Raw genomic sequence first — 20,789 nt, forward strand, 5'->3', positions numbered from 1 at the left:
TAATAACAACAAAAATAAAATAATAATAATAAAATAATAATAAATAATAATGTATTTGTTAAGTGCATACTGTGTGCCAGGCACTGTACTAAGCGGTGGAGTGGATACAAGCAAACTGGGTTGGAAAGGTAATAATAGCAGTAATAATAATATTTAAGCCCTCAATAAATACTAAGCACTCGATAAATGCTATGGATTGATTCCTCTGCACATTCATTCATTCAATAGTATTTATTGAGCGCTTACTATGTGCGGAGCACTGTACTAAGCGCTTGGAACGTACATAATCAGCACTCAGTGAATACTACGGATTGATTGCTGTGAACATAGTAAGCGCTTAGTACATACTACGGATTGATTGCTCTGCAAATAGTAGGCAATCAATAAATACCGCAGATTGCACAGAGTAAGCGCCCAATAAACACAGTGGATTGACTGCTCTGCACACAGCAAACGCTCAATAAATACTGTGGATTGATTGCTCTGCACCTATTCATTCATTCAGTCTTATTTATTGAATGCTTACTGTGTGCAAAGCACTGTGCTAAGCCCCTCTCCCCCCAGGGAAAGAGAGAACACGGCCTTCTGGCTCTCTGGCTCCCAGTAGGAAGTTCTCCCTGCGGTCTGGCCTCAGTTCCTCATGCTGCATTTCTTCTCGGAACATGTGAAACAAGGACAAAGCCACCTTCCTCTCTGGCGAAAAAACTGAAACCCAAACAAAATCGGGTGGCTCCCAAAGTGGAGGGTCAGAGTTTGAACATCTCTAGACTGTAAGGTCGTTGTGGCCAAGTAATGTTTATTGTTGTCAATTATTCCCCCCAGCGCTTAGTACAGTGTTCTGCACACAGTAAGCGCTCAGTAAATACCATTGAGTGAATCTGAACAGTGCTTGATGCATAGTAAGCACTTGAGAAATACTACTGAGTGAATTCGAACCGTGCTTGGTACATAGTAAACGCTTAACAAATACCATCATGATTATTATTATTTGGGTGGTGGGAGGTGGGAGTGGCAGACAGATGTATTCATGCATTCATTTAATCGTTTTTATTGATGCTTACTGTACTAAGCGCTGAACAATAAACAGACACATTCTCTGCCCACGACGAGGTTACAGTCTAGAGGGGGAGACGGACATTCCTATAAATAAATAAATGATAAATGTGGACATAAGTGCGGTGGGACTGGGATGAGGGGATGAATAAAGGGAACAAGTCAGGGCGTTGCAGAAGGGAGGGGGAGAAGAGGAAAAATGGGGCTTAATCAGGGAAGGCCTCTTGGAGGAGGTGGGCCTTCGAAAAAGCTCTGTTGGGGGGCCGGGGGACAGTAATTGTCTGTGGGATATGAGGAAGAAAGGCCTTCCAGGCCAGAAGCAGGACGTGGGCGATTGGTTGGGTAGGGAATGTGTCTGTTTATTGTGGAATTGTCCTCTCCCAATAATAATAATAATAATAATAATGGTATTTAAGCACTTACTATGTGCAAAGCACTGGGGGCGGATACAAGGTGATCAGTTTGTCCCACGTGGGGCTCCCAGTCTTTATCCCCAGTTTCCAGATGGGGCCCAGAGAAATGAAGTGACTTGCCCAAAATCACCCAGCTGACAAGTGGTGGATTAGAACCCACGACCAAGCGCTTAGGACGGTGCACTGCACATAGTAAGTGCTCAATAGATATGATTGAATGAATGAAGAGATCGCTTAGTAGTAATGATAATAATAATTGTGCTTTTGCTAAGCGCTTGCTATATGCCAGGCACTGTACTAAACGATGGGCTGAATACAAGCAAATCAGGATGGACACAATCCCTGTCCCACATGAGGCTCCCAGTCTCAATTCCCCTCTAGACTCCTTTTGGGGAGGGAATGTCACTCTTTAGTGCTGACTTGTACTTTACCAGGCGCTTAGTACAGTGCTCTGCACCCAATAAGTAGTAAGGGGCTAATAAATAGGATTGAATGAATCAATCAATCAATCCCCATTTTGCCCAGGAGGTAACTGAGGCCCGGGGAAGTGAAAGTGACTTGCCAAGGCCACACAGCAGATGGTGCCTGGCACACCGGAAGCACTTAACTAATACTCGAATTTTTAGTATTATTATTATTATCATTATTATTATTAAGTTTCAGGGAGAAGGTTAGCATTAGAGGATCCAAGAGGGGGGACAGGCTTGTAGTAGGAGAGTAGTGAGCTGAGGTAGAAATTATAAGAGGAAAAAGTCAGAAAGAGAGCGGTCTTGGTCCTACTTTGGGTTTTCCTGACTCGAGTCGACTGCTTGGGAGCCGAAAAAACGGAGGAAAAATTGCAATTTCCAGAAAAATTACCGAAAAAAAGAGAAAGCACATGTGGGAAAGCTCTTAAAGGTCCGTTTTGGGCAGTGTCGTCAGCCGCGGGGGTATAGCTCAGTGGTAGAGCATTTGACTGCAGATCAAGAGGTCCCCGGTTCAAATCCGGGTGCCCCCTCGTCTCTCCTTTTCTCTATTCTCTTTTATTTTTTTCCCTCCTTGCACCACATTTTTTCCGGGAACCGAAAACGAGTTTCCAATAAAGAGGAAAAAGGAGTTCAAAGCCTCCCCTGAGGAAGAGCACGGAAAAAAACCAGCCCAAATCCAGGCCGCTTTTTCCTTTCTTCCTGGTGAGGATTACTCGGGCCTGGGCGTCGAGGGAAGGGGAGGAGGCCGCAAGGAAATTCATTCAATCATATTCCTTCATCCAGTCGTATTGATTAAGCCCTTACCTTGTGCGAAGCACTGTGCAAAGCGCTTGGGGAAGTACTATACAGCAATAAAGAGTGACAACCCCGCCCACGATGAGCTCACAGTCTAGAGGGGGGCAGGCAGACAACACTATAAATAAACGGACATCAATAAAAATAAATAAAAGCAGATATATACATAGGTGCGCTCTTATTGTTTGAGTGCTTACTGAGTGCAGAGCACTGTGCTAAGCGCTTGGGAAAGTCCTATACAGAAATAAAGAGCGACATCCCTGCTCACCATGATGAGCTCACAATCTAGAGGGGGGAGGCAGACATCAATTCAAATAAACGGACATCAATAAAAATAAATAAAAGCAGATATTTACATAGGTATGCTCTTATTGTTTGAGTGCTTACTATGTGCAGAGCCCTGTGCTAAGCGCTTGGGAAAGTACTATACAGCAATAAAGAGTGACATCCCTGCTCACGATGAGCTCACAATCTAGAGTGGGGTGGTAGACATCACTATAAGTAAACCGACATCAATAAAAATAAATAAAATAGATAAATACACAAGTTCGCTCTTATTGTTTGAGTGCTTACTGTGTGCAGAGCACTGTGCTAAGCGCCCACGATGAGTTCACAGTCTAGAAAGAGGGAGGCAGACATCAATTCAAATAAACGGACGTCGATAAAAATAAATAAAATTACAGATATATACACAGGTGCGCTCTTATTGATTGAGCGCTTACTGTGTGCAGAGCACTGTGCTAAGCGCTTGGGAGAAGACAATACAACAATACACAAACACTTTCCCTGCCCAACAGCTCGTTGTGGGTAGGGATTGTCACTCTTTATTGCTGTATTGTACTTTCCCAAGCGCTTAGTACAGTGCTCTGCACACAGTAAGCACTTAATAAATACGATTGAATTAATAAATGAGCGAATGAACGAGCTAACAGTTTGGCGGTGGGGGAGACAGACATTAATATAAATAAATTACAGATATGGAAAAAAGTGCTATGGGACTGGGAGGGCGAGAATTTATAATTATTTATATTACTATCTGTCTCCCCCTCTAGATTATCAACTCGTTGAGGTCAGGGAATGTGGCTGTTCATTGTTCTATCATACTCTCCCAAGCGCTTAGTACAGTGCTCTGCACACAGCGCTCAATAAATACGATTGAATGAATGAATGATGCTTAAAAAACTGTGTGGTTTAGTGGATAGAGCAAAGGTCTGGGAGTGAGAAGGTCATGGGTTCTAATCTCGGCTCTGCCACATGTCTCCTGGGTGACCTGGGTGACACTTAACTTCTCTGTGCCTCAGTTCCCCCATCTGTAAGATGGGGATTAGTAGCGTGAGCCCCACGTGGGACAGCGACTGTATCCGACCTGATTAACTTGTATCAACCCCCAACACTTAGAACAGTGTTTGACACATAGTAAGCCCTTAACAAATACCATTATTATTATGATTATATTATATTATTCCCAGCAAGGGTAAAGGTTTCAGACAACAGGCTGAAGGGAGGGGAAAATAAATTTGCATATTGAAGCAGCATGGCCTAATGGATAGAGCACGAGCCTGGGAATCAGAAGGTAATGGGTTCTAATTCCTGCTCCGCCGCTTGTCTGCTGTGTGACCTTAGGCAAGTTGCTTCACCTCCCTTCGCCTCAGTTACCTCATCAGTAAAATGGGGATTAAGACTGTGAGTCCCGTGTGGGACAGGGACTATGTCCAGCCCAAGTGGCTTGTATTCCCTCCAGCACTTAGGACAGTGCCTGACACATAGTAAGGGCTTAACAAATGCCACAATTATTATTATTATTATTGTTATATTGTCATTGGCCATTTCCCCATAAGGGTCGCTGCTCGGGACGTAGGTAGGCGAAGAATTAGCGGGAATTGGGCCTTCTATTCCTGCGGCTCAGGGGACGCGTGCTTCACTTAGCACAGTCAAGGTCACCAGTTCAAGTCTCGGCTGGAGGGACGTGGGGTCGAGGAGTGAGCAAATGGGTAGAACTGAGACCTTCGGAGTTCCGTTTTAGGTCTATTTTCTCAGACCAGTGGTTACTTCTCTCTCCCCCTTTTCCTCCCCTCCCTGCACAATCTCCTTTCGGATACGTTTTTCGACTGTTCTCTAAATTGTCTCAAGGGGATGAGATAGGGCTTGGGGCACAGAGGAAAGAATTTAAAACTCCTGGCGCATTCCCGCTGACTCAGAGCAAAAGTATTCCCTTTTTTTGGACAAAAAGCTGCAAAAGAATGGGCAGAAATTCTGATAAGTGACTAAGACATAGCGTTATCGCTCTCCCCTTCCCCCGTCTTTGTCCCTTCCCAGGGCCTGAGCAGCGAGGACAGGTCCGACTTGGAGTTTCCATTCTCAGTCATGCTGTCCTTCGCGTGGCCTAGCGGAAAGACTGTGGGCCTTGGAGTCAGAGGTGTTGGGTTATTATTAAGAATAACATTACTAATGGTAACTGGGATATTTGTTAAGGGCTTATTATGTGTCAGTCACTGTACTAAGCTCTGGGGTGGATGCGAGCGAATAGAGTCGGACACAGCCCCTGTCCCACACGGGGCTCACTGTCCCAGTCCCCATTCTACAGATGAGGGAACTGAGGCACAGAGAAGTGAAGTGATTTGTCCAACGTCCACTGCAGATAAGTGGCGGAGCCAGGATTAGACCCCAGATCCTCCTGACTGCCAGGCCTGTGCTCTATCCATTAAGTCACACTGACTCCGCCACTTGTCTGCTGTGTGACGTGGGGCAAGTCATTTCACTTCTCTAGGCCTCGGTTCCCTCATCTGGAAAATGGGGATGAAGACTGTGAGCCCCACATGGGACAACTCGATTACTTTGCATCTACCCCAGCGCTTAGAACAGTGCTTGGCACGTGGTAGGCGCTTAATAAATACCGTCATAATCATTATTATTTCTTAGGGGCCCTGCTGCGAGGGGAGGGGGCTTTGGGTGGGTGGCTCTTGTATTCCTGCTCCCCTTGTGGGCCGATTATCGATAATCCCCTTGTGGACCACCTGTCGATAATCCAGATCCTACCCGTCCGTGGAATGCCGTAGCACTCATTTCCCAGCCAAGGAGCAGCTCGGAGTAGGGATTCATCTACACGCTCAATCTGTCACCGAATCCTGTCGGTTTTCCTTTCGCCACATCTCTCGCATCCATCCATCCTTTTCTCTCCAAACTGCTAGCACACTGATCCAAGCTCTTATATCCTTTCATTCATTCGCTCTGCCGTATTTATGGAGCGCTTCCTGTGTGCAAAGCGTCCTACTAGGTGCTTGGGAGAGTGCAATATAACAATAAACAGGCCCGTTCCCTCCCCACAACAAGTTTATAGTCTGGAAGGGGGAAAAGACGTTAATATAAATAAACTCCAGCCCCGGACATAAGTGGCGCGGGACTGGGACGGGGGATGAATGAAGGGAGCGAGTCAGGGTGACGCAGAAGGGAGGGGGAGAAGGGGAAAGGAAGGCTTAATCAGGGAAGGCCTCTTGGAGGAGATGCGCTCCTCCTTGACCACCCTGCCTCTCCTTACACCAGTCCATTCTGTATCTGCTGCTTGGATCATTTTCCTAAAAAAAAAAGAGTTCAGCGCCTGTCTCACCACTCTCCCAGAAGCTCCCAGCGGTTGTCCATCCACCTCCACATCAAACAGAAACTCCTTCCCGTCGGCTTTAAAGCGTGCAGTCAGCTCACCCCCTTCTATCTCCCCTCTCTGATCTACTACAACCCAGCCCACACACTTTGCCCCTCGAATCCCAACCTACCCAGTGTACCTCGACCTCTTCCACCTCACCGTCAACCCCTTTTCTACATCCTCCTTCTGGCCCGGAGCTTTTCATATCTAACAGACCACCACTCTCCTTATCTTCCAAGTCATTCTAAAATCACCTCTCCTCCAAGAGCCCGACCTTGACTAAGCTTTCATTTTGAGCGCTTACTGTGTGCACAGCACTGTGCTAAGCACTCGGAAGAGTACACTGTAACAATCTAACAGATACATCCCCTCTCCATAGTGAGCTTAGAGTCTAGAGGGGGAGACGTCTCCTCCAAGAGGCCTCTTTCCTTTTCTCCCACTCCCTTCTGTGTCACCCTGATTAGCTCCCCTTATTCACCTCAGCCCCACAACACTTATGTACAAATCCTTAATTAATTTATATTAATGCCTGTCTCCCCCTCTAAAAACACTTGGGGTATTTGTGAGGTGCTTACTACGTGGCAGACCCTGTACTAAGCGCTAGCGTGGTTACAAGCAAATCGGGTTGGACACAGTCCCTGTCCCAGACAGGCTCACAGTCTTTATCCCCACTTTACAGATGAGGTAATGAGGCATAGAGAATTCATTCAATAGTATTTATTGAGCGCTTACTATGTGCAGAGCACTGTACTAAGCGCTTGGAGTGAACAAGTGGGCAACAGATAGAGACAGTCCCTGCCGTTTGACGGGCTTACAGTCTAATCGGGGGAGACGGACAGACAAGAACAATGGCAATAAATAGAGTCAAGGGGAAGAACATCTCGTAAAAAAGTGAAGTGACTTGTCCAAGGTCACACAGCAGACAAGTGGCAGAGTCGGGATCAGAACCCGGGTTCTTCAGACTTTTAGGCCTGTACTCTACCCACTAGGCAACACTGCTTCTCTAGACTGTAAGCTCACGGCGGGCAGGGAATGTGTCTACTATTATGTCCTCTCCCAAGTGTTGAGTACAGTGCTCTGCACATAGTAAGGGCTCAATAAATATGATTGACGTGATATTCACCCCACCCTCAGTCCCACAGCACTAACGTACATATTCGTACACATACCAATTTCCCCTGTCTGTAATGTAATGATAATAATAATAATAATGTTGGTATTTGTTAAGCGCTTACTGCGTGCAGAGAGAGCACTGTTCTAAGCGCTGGGGTAGATACAGGGGAATGAGGTTGTCCCACATGAGGCTCACACTCTTCATCCCCATTTTACAGATGAGGGAACTGAGGTACAGAGAAGTGAAGTGACTTGCCCACAGTCACACAGGTGACAAGGGGCAGAGTCGCGATTGGAACCCATGACCTCTGACTCCCAAGCCCGGGCTCTTTCCACTGAGCCACGCTGCTTCTCTAATGTATTTCAGTGCCCGTCTCTTCCTTTTCGCCATAAGCTCCTTGTGGATAGCTACCGTGTTTTTTAGCTTGACTGTATCGTGCTCTCCCAAGTGCTTAGTACAGAGTAAGTGCTCGATAAATACCACTGATTGATTGATTGATTGAAAAAGACAGGAAACCCAGCACCCCTCAGTGAGCGGCTTCAGAGGGGATAGGATATAGGGAAATTTTAATTATCTGTGAGTTTCTCCATCTGGTCTCTCGGGATCTCAGATGATCGATCTTGTCTGGGGCCTGGAAGGGGTAAGGGGCGAGGGAAGGAGAATGCTCCCAGGGAGAGCCTGGGCTGGGAATTTCTTGTTGCAAAAACCTCTCCTCTTCCCTCCCATAGGGATTTTCAAAGCCACGGCTCCAGAGTCCCAGCCCCTAGATGCAAACTCCAAGCCCGCTTCTTCCTGTCCCATTTTAAATCCAAATGCCAGATCTTCGGGCCTTTTCTCGCCCTGGGAATCAAGGACCCCATCTCTGCGGCCCTTCCCGCCTCGCTTAGCCTGGGACCCTGCCGATTCGAAAGTGAAAGCCAAAAGCCCTGGGCAAAGCCGAAAGAGGAAAATAATATGACTTCAAAAGGGAAGTGGGGACTCGAACTGGTAACATCCTAAATCTGCAGTTAAAATTTTTATCCGTGAACCACCTTCCAACTACAATTTGGTGCTTCTGGATCACTTCCTATCGAGTCTTGCTACCCGGCCCTAGGTACTGGAAGGCCTGGGGATAGATGGAATAATAATAATAATATTTGTTAAGCGCCTGCTATATTCCAGGCACTGTTCTAAGAGCTGGGGTAGATACAAGATAATCAGATTAGACACCTTCCTACATTATTATTATTATTAGGCTCACAGTCTTAATCCCCATTTTACAGATGAGGGAACTGAGGCACAGAGAAGTGAGGTAACTTGCCCAAGGCCACACAGCAGACAAGTGGCGGAGCGGTATTAGAACTCAGGTCCTTCTGATGCCCGGGCCTGTGCTCTCTTCACTACATCACGCTGCTTCTAATCCAATTGAATCAAATCAATCAATCACGTTTATTGGACGCGGTGTGTAGACCACTGTACTAAGCGCTTGGGAAAGTATGATACCACAGAGTTGGTAGTCGCAATCCCTGCCCTGAAGTTCCCAGTAGAAATGGGGAGACAGTCATTAAAAGAGATTAGGGAAATAGTAGCCGGTCGCCTTGTTCCACCAGATAATAATGAATAATTATGGTATTTGTCAAGCGCTTATGATGTGCCAGGCACTGTACCGGGGTGTTCCATCCCCACCTCCGCCTTGCCAGCTGTGCGTCAAGGTTCCCCGGAGGTTCCCGCTGTCCTCACAGGGATTTCAGGGGTGCCCTTAGGCTCCCCCCACCATATTCCAGCTGTGCCCTTAGGTGACCCCAACCTCCCCTGCGGGGTTCCAGCTGCACCTTTAGGCTCCCACTGGGATTTCAGCTGCATCCTCAGACTCCCCCCCAGGTTTTCAGCTGTGCCCTTAGGCTTCCCCAAGAATCCAGCTTCACCCTTTTGCCCCACTTGGATTCCAGCAGCACCTTTAACTCCCCCCTTGAATTTCAGCCACACCCTTAGGCCCCTCCAGGATTCCAGCTGCACACTTAGCTCCCCCTGGGATCTCAGCTGCACCCTTAGGATCCCCCACCGCCCCAGGATTCCAGCTGTGCCCTTAGACCCCCCAGGATTTCAGCTTCACCCTTAGTTCCCCCCGGGACTCCCACTGCACCCTTAGCTCCCCCCAGAATTCCCGCTGTACCCTTAGGCTCCCCAGGATTTCAACTGCACTCTTAGCGCCCCCCCCCCCCGAATTCCAGCTGCATCCTTAGCTCCCCCTGGAATTCCAGCTTTTGCCCTTAGGCTCTCCTGGGGATTTCAGTGGCATCCTTAGCTCCCCCCAGATTCCAGCTGCACCCTGAGCTCCCCCCAAATTCCAGCTGCACCCTGAGCTCCCCCTAGATTCCAGCTACACCTTTAGGTCCCCCCAGATTCCAGCTGCACCCTGAGCTCCCCCCAGATTCCAGCTGCACCCTGAGCTCCCTCCAGATTCCAGCTGCACCCTTAGGTCCCCCCAGATTCCAGCTGCACCCTTATGCTCCCCCAACCCTGGATTGCAGCTTTGCCCCTAGGCTCCCCCACGCCCCGGGTCTTGCAGGGGGGACCCGCCCCCCGAGAGCGCGCTCCCGCGGCGGCGGCGGCGCGCTCCCTTCCCCCTCCCCTCCTCTTCCTCCCCTCCCCCTCCCCGGTGCGGCCCCTCCTCCCGCGGCCCTGTTTATTAGGGGAAGGCAGGGCGGAGGCGGAGAAGGAGGGAGGTAAGGGAGGCAGGGAGGGCGGGCGGTCCGTCCGTCCAGTACAGTCCCCGGCTCCGCTCCTTCCCCCGGGGGCAGCAGCCATGAACCCCAACTGTGCCCGCTGCGGGAAGATCGTCTACCCCACCGAGAAGGTCAACTGTCTGGACAAGGTGAGAGCCCCTCGCCCCCCACCCAGACGGCTGCGGGGGCCAGCTGGGTCCCCCCCGATCCCCCCCGCAGGACCCCCGGGGCTCGGCCCCTCCGCCCCTCCCCCCAGGACCGGCCGCCAACTAAGCGGAAGCGCCGGGGGATGGGGGAGGGGAGAAAGTGGGGAGGGGGCGTCTCCCCCACCTCCCCCCACCCACCCCGGAAACGCCCCCTCCAAGGAGGATTGCAGGGCCGGTCCCCGCCGAATAAAGACGAAGACCCCCTCCCCAATTACGGCCCCTTGCTTCCCCCATCCCCATTTTATCCTGGGGAGTTTCCTTCTCCCACGGGCGGGATTGAGCCCCTCCCCTGGGGATTTCCCCCCTTTTTTTTCCGGGTGGGTGGGAAGGGAGAGTGAGGGTCTCTGAGCTGAGGGTCTGGGGGCTCCGGGGGGGAAGGGGCATCGGGGGCTCCCAGGGCCGGGGAAGGAGTTGGACAGAACAAAGAGCCAAACTTCCAAGAAGCGGCCTCTCCCGGGGGGGCGGTTTGGAAGAGGAGGAGGAAGAGGAGGAGGAGGGGGACCCTGCCCTTCCACCCCCCACCCCCAAAAGCGGCCCACCCTGGCACCATCTGGATCTCATTAGCTACTATTTTTTTGTGGGGAGGGGGAGACGGGGCGCAGTGTGGATCCAGGCCTCCGGTTTGAATTTCTTCTTCTCTGCCCCAGTGGGGTCTTGAACTTGGACTCCTTTTCCCCCCAATTTAACCCCAAAGGACCCCCCCCATCTGGAGGTGAGAGTCTGGGGTCGCAGGGTCTGTCTGTCCCACTCCCCCCAACCCTGCTTGGAACGAATGCCCCCCACCCACCCACCTTGCTTGGTGAAGTCGCTCGGATTTGGGGGATGATGATGGTATTTGTTGAGCCCTTACTGTGTGTCAAGCGCCGGGACGGATTCCAGCTAATCGGGCTGGACGCAATCCCTGTCCCACACGGGGCTCACGGTCTTAATCCCCATTTTACAGATGAGGGAACTCGGGCCCGGAGAAGGGAAGTGACTTGGCCAAGGTCACGCAGCAGTCAAGTGGCAGGACAGGGATTGGAATCCATGACCTCTGACTTCCAGGTCCGGGCTCTAGTCACCAGGCCACACCTCAGGGAATAGCAGGGGGGTGGGTTTCTTCCTCAGGAGGCCCCACTCTCATGGACTGGCCAAAGTTTGATGGACCAAGGTAGACCCGGCCTGATGATATTCCCATTCCTGGGGCAGATTGGCAGATTGCTCTTTAGTTTCTGAGCCAGTGTGGGGTGTAGGGTTGGGGGGATTTCCTCCACCCATGAGACCTCCGGCCCGATGCCCCGTGGGTGTCACGGAGCAGTAATCCCCTGTGCCCGTCCTGGTAGCGGTGGTATTTACTGAACACCTACTGACTATGATGCTTCGTACTAAGCATTTTGAAGTGGATCAGAAGTGTTTCCTGCCCACAGAGTGATTACAATCTAATGTTGGTGTGCAAAGGGGTCAAGGGTGGACCTCGTGGGGGTTTCCTGGGTCTTGACTCCTCCCAGCTCTGCCCTGCGCAGTCAATCCTATGTATTGAGCACTTGCTGTTTGCAGAGGGCTGTACTAAAGGCTCGGGATCCTGTCCCCTGACACTAGGTCCCCTTGGGTCAAACGAGGGAGGAGAAGGGAATGTCTCTCCTCCCATCTCTGCCACTTGTCTGCTGTGTGACCTTGGGCAAGTTACTTCATTTCTCTGGGCCTTAGTTCACTCATCCATAAAATGGGGATTGGGACTGGGAGCTCCATGTGGGACAGGGACTGTGTCCAAGCCGATTTGCTTTTATCTACTCCAGCGCTTAGTTTGGTGCCTGCCGTGTAGTAAGAGTTTAGCATGCCACTATAATTTTTATTGTTATGATGATGTGAAATGAAGCTGCCATAGGGGTTCCCCCCACCACAGTCTAGTGTCCCTTGGGTCTTTCCCAGGCAGCTGATTTGTGCTTTGGGCTGGGCTTTCCCTCCCAACCCAGTGCCACCCTGTAGAAGCAGCAGTGCCTAGTGAATAGAGCGTGGGCTTGGGAGTCAGAAAGATCTGAGTTCAAATCCCGGCTCTGGCACTAGTCTGCTCTGTGAACCTGGGCAAGTCACCCAACTTCTCTGAGCCTCAATGACCTCTTCTGTAAAATGGGGATTAAGACGGTGAGCCCCATGTGGGACATGGACTCTGTGCAACCTGATTAGTTTGAATCTACCCCAGTGCTTAGATCAGTGCTTGACGCATTGTAAGTGCTTTACAGCTACTATTATTATTATTATTATTTTCATCTCTCCAGAGAAGTCTTGTCCTAGGTAGAGTGTGACTGGAGCAGAGGGCCACAGGGCCTGGGGAAAAACTGGACACTTCTACCTTCCCCACTGGGACTGGGTGGCCCGTTGTTGGGCAGGGATGGTCTCTATCTGTTGCCGAATTGTATTTTCCAAGTGCTTAGTACAGTGCTCTGCATGTAGTAAGCACTCAAATACGATTGAATGAACGAATGGAACTGGGGGTGATCCAACCTCCTTGCTTGTTGTGGAGGGAGAGGAAAAGGGGCCATCTCTGCAGGTAGAGAGAGTGGGATGAGATTTAAGTAAGGGGGTTGGGGGGGGGAGCAATCAACTCTGCAAAGGGGGGTTGCTCAAAGGATTTAAAGGAGACACATCAGTGGTCCTTGGGCCAAGCCAGAGGCCAGGTTTGCTGGCCTAAGGGTGGGAACGGCTTTCTCCTGGACTCCACCTTGAAATGCTCCATGTGTGCCCCGCCTGGAGCCCTGCCTGCTTGCCCGGGGACCCAGCCGTGCTGCTGGAGGCCTTTTGGCTGGCCACTTTACCCCCCTGCCCATGAGCCCCAGGCTGCAACCTTGGACTGGGGCTGACGCTGCGTTCTGGCCAAATCCATTTCCCTGCACATTGAACTGCCCAGCCACTGTGGTGGTGGTAATAATAATTGTGGCATTTGTTAAGCACTCACTATGTGCTAGGCAGTATACTAAATGCTGGGGTGGATACAAGCAAATTGGGTTGGACACAGTCCCTGTCCCACGAGGGGCTCAGTCTCAATCCCCATTTTACAGATGAGGTAACTGAGGCCCAGAGAAGTGAAATGACTTGCCCAACGTCACACAGCAGAGAAATGACTCTCAGGCCCATGCTCTATTTACTAGGCCACACTGCTGCTCAGGGTTCCCAGTCCAAGCAGGTCAGCTCCAAAACTCTTTTCCTTACCTTACCCCCACCCCCCAAGAAAAAAAAGGAATCTGTTTTGAAACAATTCAAACAGGAAGGGGCGCGCCGGGCCGTGTCCTTTGACTGAAACCCCTTTCCAGACTTCTTTGCTCTCTTTTAATCCTTGGACAACACTGACTGACTGTGAGCTGGGGAAGCCAGGGAGAGCGGAGGAAGGAGGGGAGTCATTCAGACAAACGGATGTGCTCTGCACACAGAGAGTGCTCAATAAATATGATTGAATGAATGGATGGTCATCTACTTCCCTGGGGGAGAGCTCTGAAACTCAGGGCAGAGGTAGTCCATCTTGGAGGTGGGGGGGTGGCCCGGACGGCTCCAGGATGGCCCAGCCTGACTCCTATCTGGATGAGGAGTGGCCCCCTTAGGCCTCATGCAGAGTATGGGAGCAGGGGACTATCAGGAGGGAGTTATGCTAGAAGAGCAGTGATGATAATGGTGTTTATTGCTCTGCACACCTTAAGCGCTCATTAAACACCAGTGATTTATTGAGTGTCCACTGTACTGAGAGCACCACAGAGTGCAGTGACCTCTTCCCCGTCTACAAGGTGCTCACATTGTAACAGAGGAGATTACCAGAAAATCCCTGAGTGGGTGGGGGGTCCCTGACCTGGTTTTAGGGGTGGGAGGCAGAGATGGGCACATGTGTCCATCTGTGCAGGGGCTGCTGGGACTTGTAGGGATTTCCACCCTACCGTGCTTGCAGGGGCTCTGTATGTTGCCTTCTACCCCTGCCCAGGGTCACCTGGGGGTCTGAGGAGGCCTGGGATGGTAGGGGGAGGTGAGTTACTTGATGGGGGTCTATCCCACCATCCTGGGACCTACCCAAAGCTCTGAGAAGAATCTAACATCTGGCTGAGGGATGCCATCACCCAGGTGGGTTAAGGGAAGCTGGGAAGCCTGTTTCTCCTTCCGCAGGCCCTCAGGGTCAAGGTTTGGTTTTTTGGGGGGTGTGTGTGTCGGGGGGGGGGGTGAGGCAAGGACCCTCAGGGGACCCTGGATTCCCTGGCAGGGAGGAAAGGCTCCCACGGGTGTTGGGAATCCCCCTGAGAAGTGGGGTCTGGAAGGTGCTGGAGGGATTCTAATTCCCAGGAACAACGATGGCGCGGGGAGGGTGAGGCCAGGGAGGCCACACGGGTCTGGCTGCTTTTGTGGGAAGACGTGCCCCGGGGAGGCGGGCGGGGGAAGAGAGAGAGAGAGGCCTTTCCTGTCGCCTCCTCCCATCTCCTCCCGCCCTCCCGGGCACCCAAGCAGAGCGAGCTGGCGAGGCCTTGCCCTCGTGCCCTGGCCTTGAGTCACAGCTCCCGGGGCCTGGGCGTGGGCGTAGGGAGGCTGGGCCTGCCTCCCTCCACCCAAACTCCCCCGGGGGCTCTGTCCTGCCTCCCCACCAAGAACTCGGTGCTGGAACTCCTAGTTCTGCAGGAGTTAAAGGGGGTTTCCACAGAGTCGCTTCGTTCCCTGAGGCTGGGGGGGGCTTCTCGCTCCCGTCAGCCAGCTGGGTCCGGCTGTGTCTGTCCCCATCTCCACCCTCCCCCGGGTTTCGGCCGGCCGGGAGGGAGTGGGGCGGCTGTGGTGTGAGGTGATGTGCTTTGGATGTTTCCAATCACAAGGAAATGGGCAGTATTACAGCAAGGGGGGGCGGCTCGTTAGACTTGAGACAGGACGTCCATGGGTTCTCCAGGAGGGCCCATCTTTTGCCCCCATTCCCCCCAGACTTTGAAGAGATGTGGGGAGATGTCCAGTTCTGCCCTCCCTGAGGACAATCAGAACACCCCCCTCCACCCCCAAAGCCAGACAGGGCTCTCCGAACCCTCCCCCTTCAACTAACCCCACACACTGTCCGTCTCCTTCCTGCCGACCGCCGGGACAGAGGCCGGGCTGTTGGGTGGACACAAAGGGCGCTCAGTCTGGGGTGGCCCCGTCTCCCGGGGGCCTCTTGATGCCTCTGTCGTCGCGGCGAGCCGGGCCGCGCGGGCACAAGGCAGGACTCTGTCCGCCCGCGACGGGCATTCCCGGGGTCCGCGGGGGGCCTCCCGGCGGCCGGCAGCTGTGGACGGGCTGGCTGGCATCCGGGTAGGGGAGGAGCGTCTGGTTCGATGGCCCCAGGTGGGGAGGGAGGGGGAAGGGGAGCCTTCCCGCCAGGAGAGGTCAGAGTCCACCAGAGCCTTCGCATGGATCCACCCGGCATGGGCCCAGAGCAAGCGGGACTGTGGCTCCGGCTCCCTGTGCGGCCCATGGAGGCCCTAGACTGTAAGCTCGTTGCAGGCCGGGAATGTGTCCGTTGCTAGTTATACTGCACTCTCCGAAGCGCTTAGCCCAGCGCTCTGCGCACAGTAAGCGCTCAATAAATACGATTGAACACGGGCATCGACCACGGAGCCTTTTCTGGCCCGGCTCCCTGCTCCAGATCTCCCCTCTGGGCAAGGGAGAAGCAGTGTGGCCTAGGGGATAGACCCCGGGGCTGGGAGTCAGAAGGACCTGGGTTCTAATGTCGGCTCTGCTGCTTGTCTGCTGTGTGACCTTGGGCAAGTCACTTCAGTGCCTCTGTTTCCTCATCTGTAAAATGGGAATTAGGATTATGAGCCCCATGTGGGACGTGGACTTTGTCCAAGTTGATCAGGACTGTGCTTGGCTCACTGAAAGCCCTTAACAAATACCATAAAGAGAGGGGTGGGGAAGCAGCTCGTTTGGGGCAGCAAATGAGTCTATTAATAATAACAATAAAAAATAATTGTGGTATTTAAGCGCTTACTATGTGCCAGGCACTGTACTAAACATTGGGGTAGATACAAGCAAATCGGGTTGGACACGGTCCCCGTCCCACGTGGCGCTCACAGTCTCAATCCCCATTTTATGGATGAGGTAACTAAGGCCCGGAGAAGTGAAGTGATTTGGCCAAGGTCACACAGCAGACAAGTGGGAGAGCTGGGATTAGAACCCACTACTCTCTGACTCCCAGGCCTGGCCTCTAGGCCATGCTACTTCCCTTTTTGTTATGCTGCATGCTCCCGAATGGTTAGTACGGTGCTCTGCACACAGTAAACTCTCAATAAATTTGATTAAATGAAGGGCTGGGCTGGGGCTGAACTACTGAGCTTCCCTGTCTCTCCCCAACCCGGTGTTTTGGAGTCGACGGCTGATGCCACCGGAGAGCTCGTTTTGGGTAGGAATGTGTGTTTGGTGTTACATTGCTCTCCCAAGCGCTTAGTACAGTGCTTTGCATAAGTCAGCGCTCAATAAATACGATTGATGATGATTATGTTGACATACCCATTCAGAGGCAGGGAGGGGGGTGTGTGAGCTGCCCAAGACAGTCTCCATGCCCTCTCTCCCATCAAGGTGTGGACAGGTGCTTCCTCACCCCCTCGCCCCTTGCCAGTGCCTTGACCGTCTTTTCTTTTCCCTCCCCAGTTCTGGCACAAGGCATGTTTCCACTGCGAGTCCTGTAAAATGACTCTGAACATGAAGAACTACAAGGGCTACGAGAAGAAGCCGTACTGCAACGCGTGAGTGTCTCCACGTACTGTGGGTGGGCTCCCCTCCCCCGACCCACCTCCTCCTTCCTCATCCTCCTCCTCCTCCCCCCGCCCCCACCCCATGACCTGGAACCGAGTTTGGCTCCCAGCCACGCCAGCCTCCACCTCGGAAAATCCCTCCCTGCGAGCGGCTCCCCGGCTTCCTGCCCGTGGGAGCTGCTGCCCGGCCCGTGAGGCGGGTTCTTCTCCGTGCCATGCCCCGGGCCTGAACCGTGCGTGTGCGTGCGTGTATCCCACGTGTGCCGGAATGGAGCGGCCTGCGAAAGCTCCCCGAAGGCGTGGCAGCGGGGAAGAAGGGGTGCCTCTTTTAGTCTGGTTTGGCCCGGGTGGGGTCCGATGGGTCCCCAGCCTGCCAGGGGTTGGGAAGCAAGATTTAGGGAGGGGCTCTAGGTTGAGACCCCGTGAGCTCTCACCAGGCTGGATGCAGCCTGGTCCTTGGGTTGCTTGGGGTGGGGGCCGAGGGGATGTTGTGGGGGTGGGAAAGAGGACGGGGCAGCAGTGGAACCTGTCAGGATTGGACTCCCCTCTCCCTCCGCCCAAAATAACAAGCCCTGAACCCTGGGTTTGTCTCAGGATGCCTGAGAACTGTCCCCTCTCCCGCCCCCCACCCCCAAGGTCTAATCTGCTCTTCCTTCCCACCGCACCCCCTCCCCCCTAGGGGAAGTGGTACATTCCTCACATTCCGCAGCTCACACAGCCCTGGTCCTAGCTTAGCTTCCAAGCCCTGGGGACTTCAAAGCGGGGTGGGGGTGCAGAGTTTAACCCTCTGGAAAGGCGGGGAAATGTGCCACCGTCCCTGGGGACCACAAGTGGGGACCCTCACCCCATCACTTCCAGGCTCAGCGCCCCGCAACCATCCTCCTCTTGGATCTGTTTCCCTGATGGGCTACCGTGCTCTTGCCCCCAACCCGTGCCCTGAACTCTGGGGGGAGGGCGGGGAGGCTTCCTCTCTTGAGAGCCCCGTTTTGGGGGTCTCACTGGGGCTGGGGGGGACGGGGAGGACAGCGGGACTCCATCCGCCCCGGCCCAAGGGAGCCGGGAGTCCGGGATGACTCTGGGGTCTTCGTGGATGGGGAAGAAGCATCTTCCCTGGCACATCCTGATCCTGGCCCCCTGCCAACCTCCCCCCGAGTCTTGCCTTCCTGGGTTCCTGCGGCGGGGTCTTGGGGGAGGTGGGTGCTGGCCAGCCAGGCCTGGGTGCTACAGTGGTCACTCAGGGTCTCTTTTTGTGCCCTAGCTCAATCAGTGGTATTTATTGAGCGCTTTCTGTGCGGAGCACTGTATGAAGCGCTTGGAAGAATACAGTACAGCAGAAGTGGTGGTATGTTCCCTGCCCACAGCAAGCTTCCAGTCTAGAGACGGTTTGGATGACTTGTTCTTTCCTTCTCCCCAATATCTCTCTGACTCTGGAGCTTGGAGTCCTTCCTCCCACATTCCCCCTCTCCCTGGAGCACTGTGACTCTCAGCTCCGGCCAACCTGCTCTCCACGGGCAGGAGCAAAGCTGCCTCGAAACTTTCCACAGCTTGGACTCCTGGCCGCCCCCCGCCTCCGTCCGTTGGCCGGCCTGCCGGCCCGGACAGCGGATCCTCTGTCCCCGCTCCCCTCGCCGGGGGAAGTGCTCAGTTGGGCCAAACCGCGAGCTGGGGGGCGGGGGGGAGAAGCTAGGCCCCACAGGACAGTTGTGAGCCCCCCATGGATGGAGGGAGGCCCGGGGGACTTTCTCGACCGCAGGCTGGGGCAGACCAGCCCTCATCTTGGTCTTGCTGCAGCTGGAGTGGCCCAAGTAGGTCACCAGGGAGCCCAGGCCAAACCCTTGGGAAACGTCAGCTTGGGCTGACGGGTCCTGCCTCGATTCGGCCACCCTTCCTCCAGACGGGGTGCTGGCCACCACCAAGGTGGCGGTGGTGAGGGGTGGGGTTTGGGGTCCTTGGGGGAGAGCAGATCCCCCACTAGGTGAGTAGTTGGATGGGGCACTTCAGGCCCAGGGCAAGATGGAACAGAGACCCCGGGCCCTCCTCGCCCAGTGTTCGAGAAGGAGAAGCCGAGAGACGGGCTGACATCCTTCATCCTTTGCAATCATATCAGTTATATTTACTGAGAGCTCCCTGTGTGCACAGCAGTGCACTAAGCGCTTGGGAGAATACAACAGAGATAGTAATTAACGTTTCTCGGGTCTGCCTGCTGCACCCCTCCCCTCTGGCTGGGCCTGAGGCTCCAGTGTTTGGGGAGGGGGGTCCCCCAGACTAGCTGAAACTGTTGCGGCCAAGGGACAGAAGGAGCTTGTGCTAGAGAGAGAGGCCGGGTCGCTCTACTTCCAGAAGGAAAAATTCTCCAAGAACTCTCAGCCCCTGGTCCCAGGCCCGACCCCCAATTCTGCTTCCTCTGGGGCTGGACTTGGCAGGGGAAGGAGCTTGGGTGGGAGTTGCCCCCCTTCTTCCCCTCACCTCCATCCGCTAGGACCCTGGAGATCTTGGGGAGCTCGGGCGGGAAGCGGCTTCAGTAGGGATTCTTTCATTCAGTCGTATTTGAGTGTTAACTCTGTGTAGAGCCCTGTACTGAGCCCTTGGGAGGGTACAGTATAGCAGTGAACAGACAGATGCACTGCCCACATTGAGCTTATAGTCTAGAGGGGAAGAGAGACATTAATATAAATAAATTACAGCTATGTCCATTAGAGGAGCCCACCTCTCCCAAGGCTGGCAGGGAGTGGGGGGACCGGGTGCTTCTTCTCAGTCAGCTCCTTGTTTCCAGGAAACCGTCTTCTGTGCTTGGGAGCCAGGACATGTGGGGCTAGAAGAGCACTGCCCCTCGAAGGGGGGTGAGCAGCTGGCTCTGCATGGATTTGGGGGTGGGGAGGGGAGGCATCTGTGGCCCCAGGGGGGAGGGACGTGATGGTATTTTCTGGAGTAGCCGGCCCAGAGACCCTACCCTATGGACTCTGACCCTTGCTTGCAAAAAAAAAAAAACCTCCCCGATCCCTGAGCGGGAAGGGAGACTCCCTCCCTACGAGGGCGTGTGCTCCATCTCTCTCCTGCCCCAAACACAGAGGAGGGTACCCCTCAGCCCCTTAGACAGTCAGGAAAGTTCTTTCTAGAGTCTCACCTAAATCCTCCTGACCTGTGGGGCTTTCCTCCCTGAGCTTCTTGACCTGTGGGCTCAGGAGCCCTGAAACCTCACCTGTAGCTTGAAGGGGTGGAGGTCACCTCGTTAAGGGATGTGGGAAGGGGTTGATCAGTCAGATAGCGTGTGAGCATAGCGTGTGAGTGTAGCAGGAGGTAGGGACTCATGCCCCACAGGTCATTCCCCGCTCCTGAGGTGGGGGAAGGGGGGCTGTGCAGGGAGTGACACTAGCCCTGGAGGTCTGCAGACGCTGCTCACTTGACCTCCTCTAGCCTGGCCTGTCAGCCATCGTGTCTCTGTGGAGACCACTGGAGTCATTCGAAGCAGACACAGCCGCATCCCGGGTAGGGGAAGGGGTGGGCAGACCCCAGGACGGGTCTCGGTCCATGCGGGTGGCTGGCATGGTCAGACCAGGAGGCTGGTAAGGATTGGGCAGGATGGGATGCTGGGAAGAGGAGGGATGGATCTCAGAAGGCTTCCTGGAGTGATTAGCGGGGATCCACTCCCTCCCCACCCCGGCACCTTTGCCTCTTAGCTT

General features: G+C 53.5%; 1 protein-coding gene and 1 non-coding gene across 2 annotated transcripts in view; both read left to right on the forward strand.

The window, feature by feature from the left end:
• The first annotated feature begins 2,391 nt into the window (after positions 1-2,391).
• On the forward strand, positions 2,392-2,463 carry TRNAC-GCA. The gene has a single exon. It is a non-coding gene; the product is annotated as a tRNA-Cys (tRNA).
• Positions 2,464-10,150: 7,687 nt separating this feature from the next.
• The window catches only part of LASP1 (LIM and SH3 protein 1), a 39,675-nt gene continuing 29,036 nt past the window's right edge, over positions 10,151-20,789 (forward strand). Inside the window, exons 1-2 of the mRNA XM_029074807.2 lie at positions 10,151-10,333; positions 17,006-17,100. Of these exons, the coding sequence (XP_028930640.1) occupies positions 10,265-10,333; positions 17,006-17,100 (164 nt within the window). The 5' untranslated portion in view covers positions 10,151-10,264. The remainder of the gene's footprint in view (positions 10,334-17,005; positions 17,101-20,789) is intronic.

The sequence above is a fragment of the Ornithorhynchus anatinus genome, chromosome 11 (assembly GCF_004115215.2).
Source record: "Ornithorhynchus anatinus isolate Pmale09 chromosome 11, mOrnAna1.pri.v4, whole genome shotgun sequence".
NCBI classification, from domain to species: Eukaryota; Metazoa; Chordata; class Mammalia; order Monotremata; family Ornithorhynchidae; genus Ornithorhynchus; species Ornithorhynchus anatinus.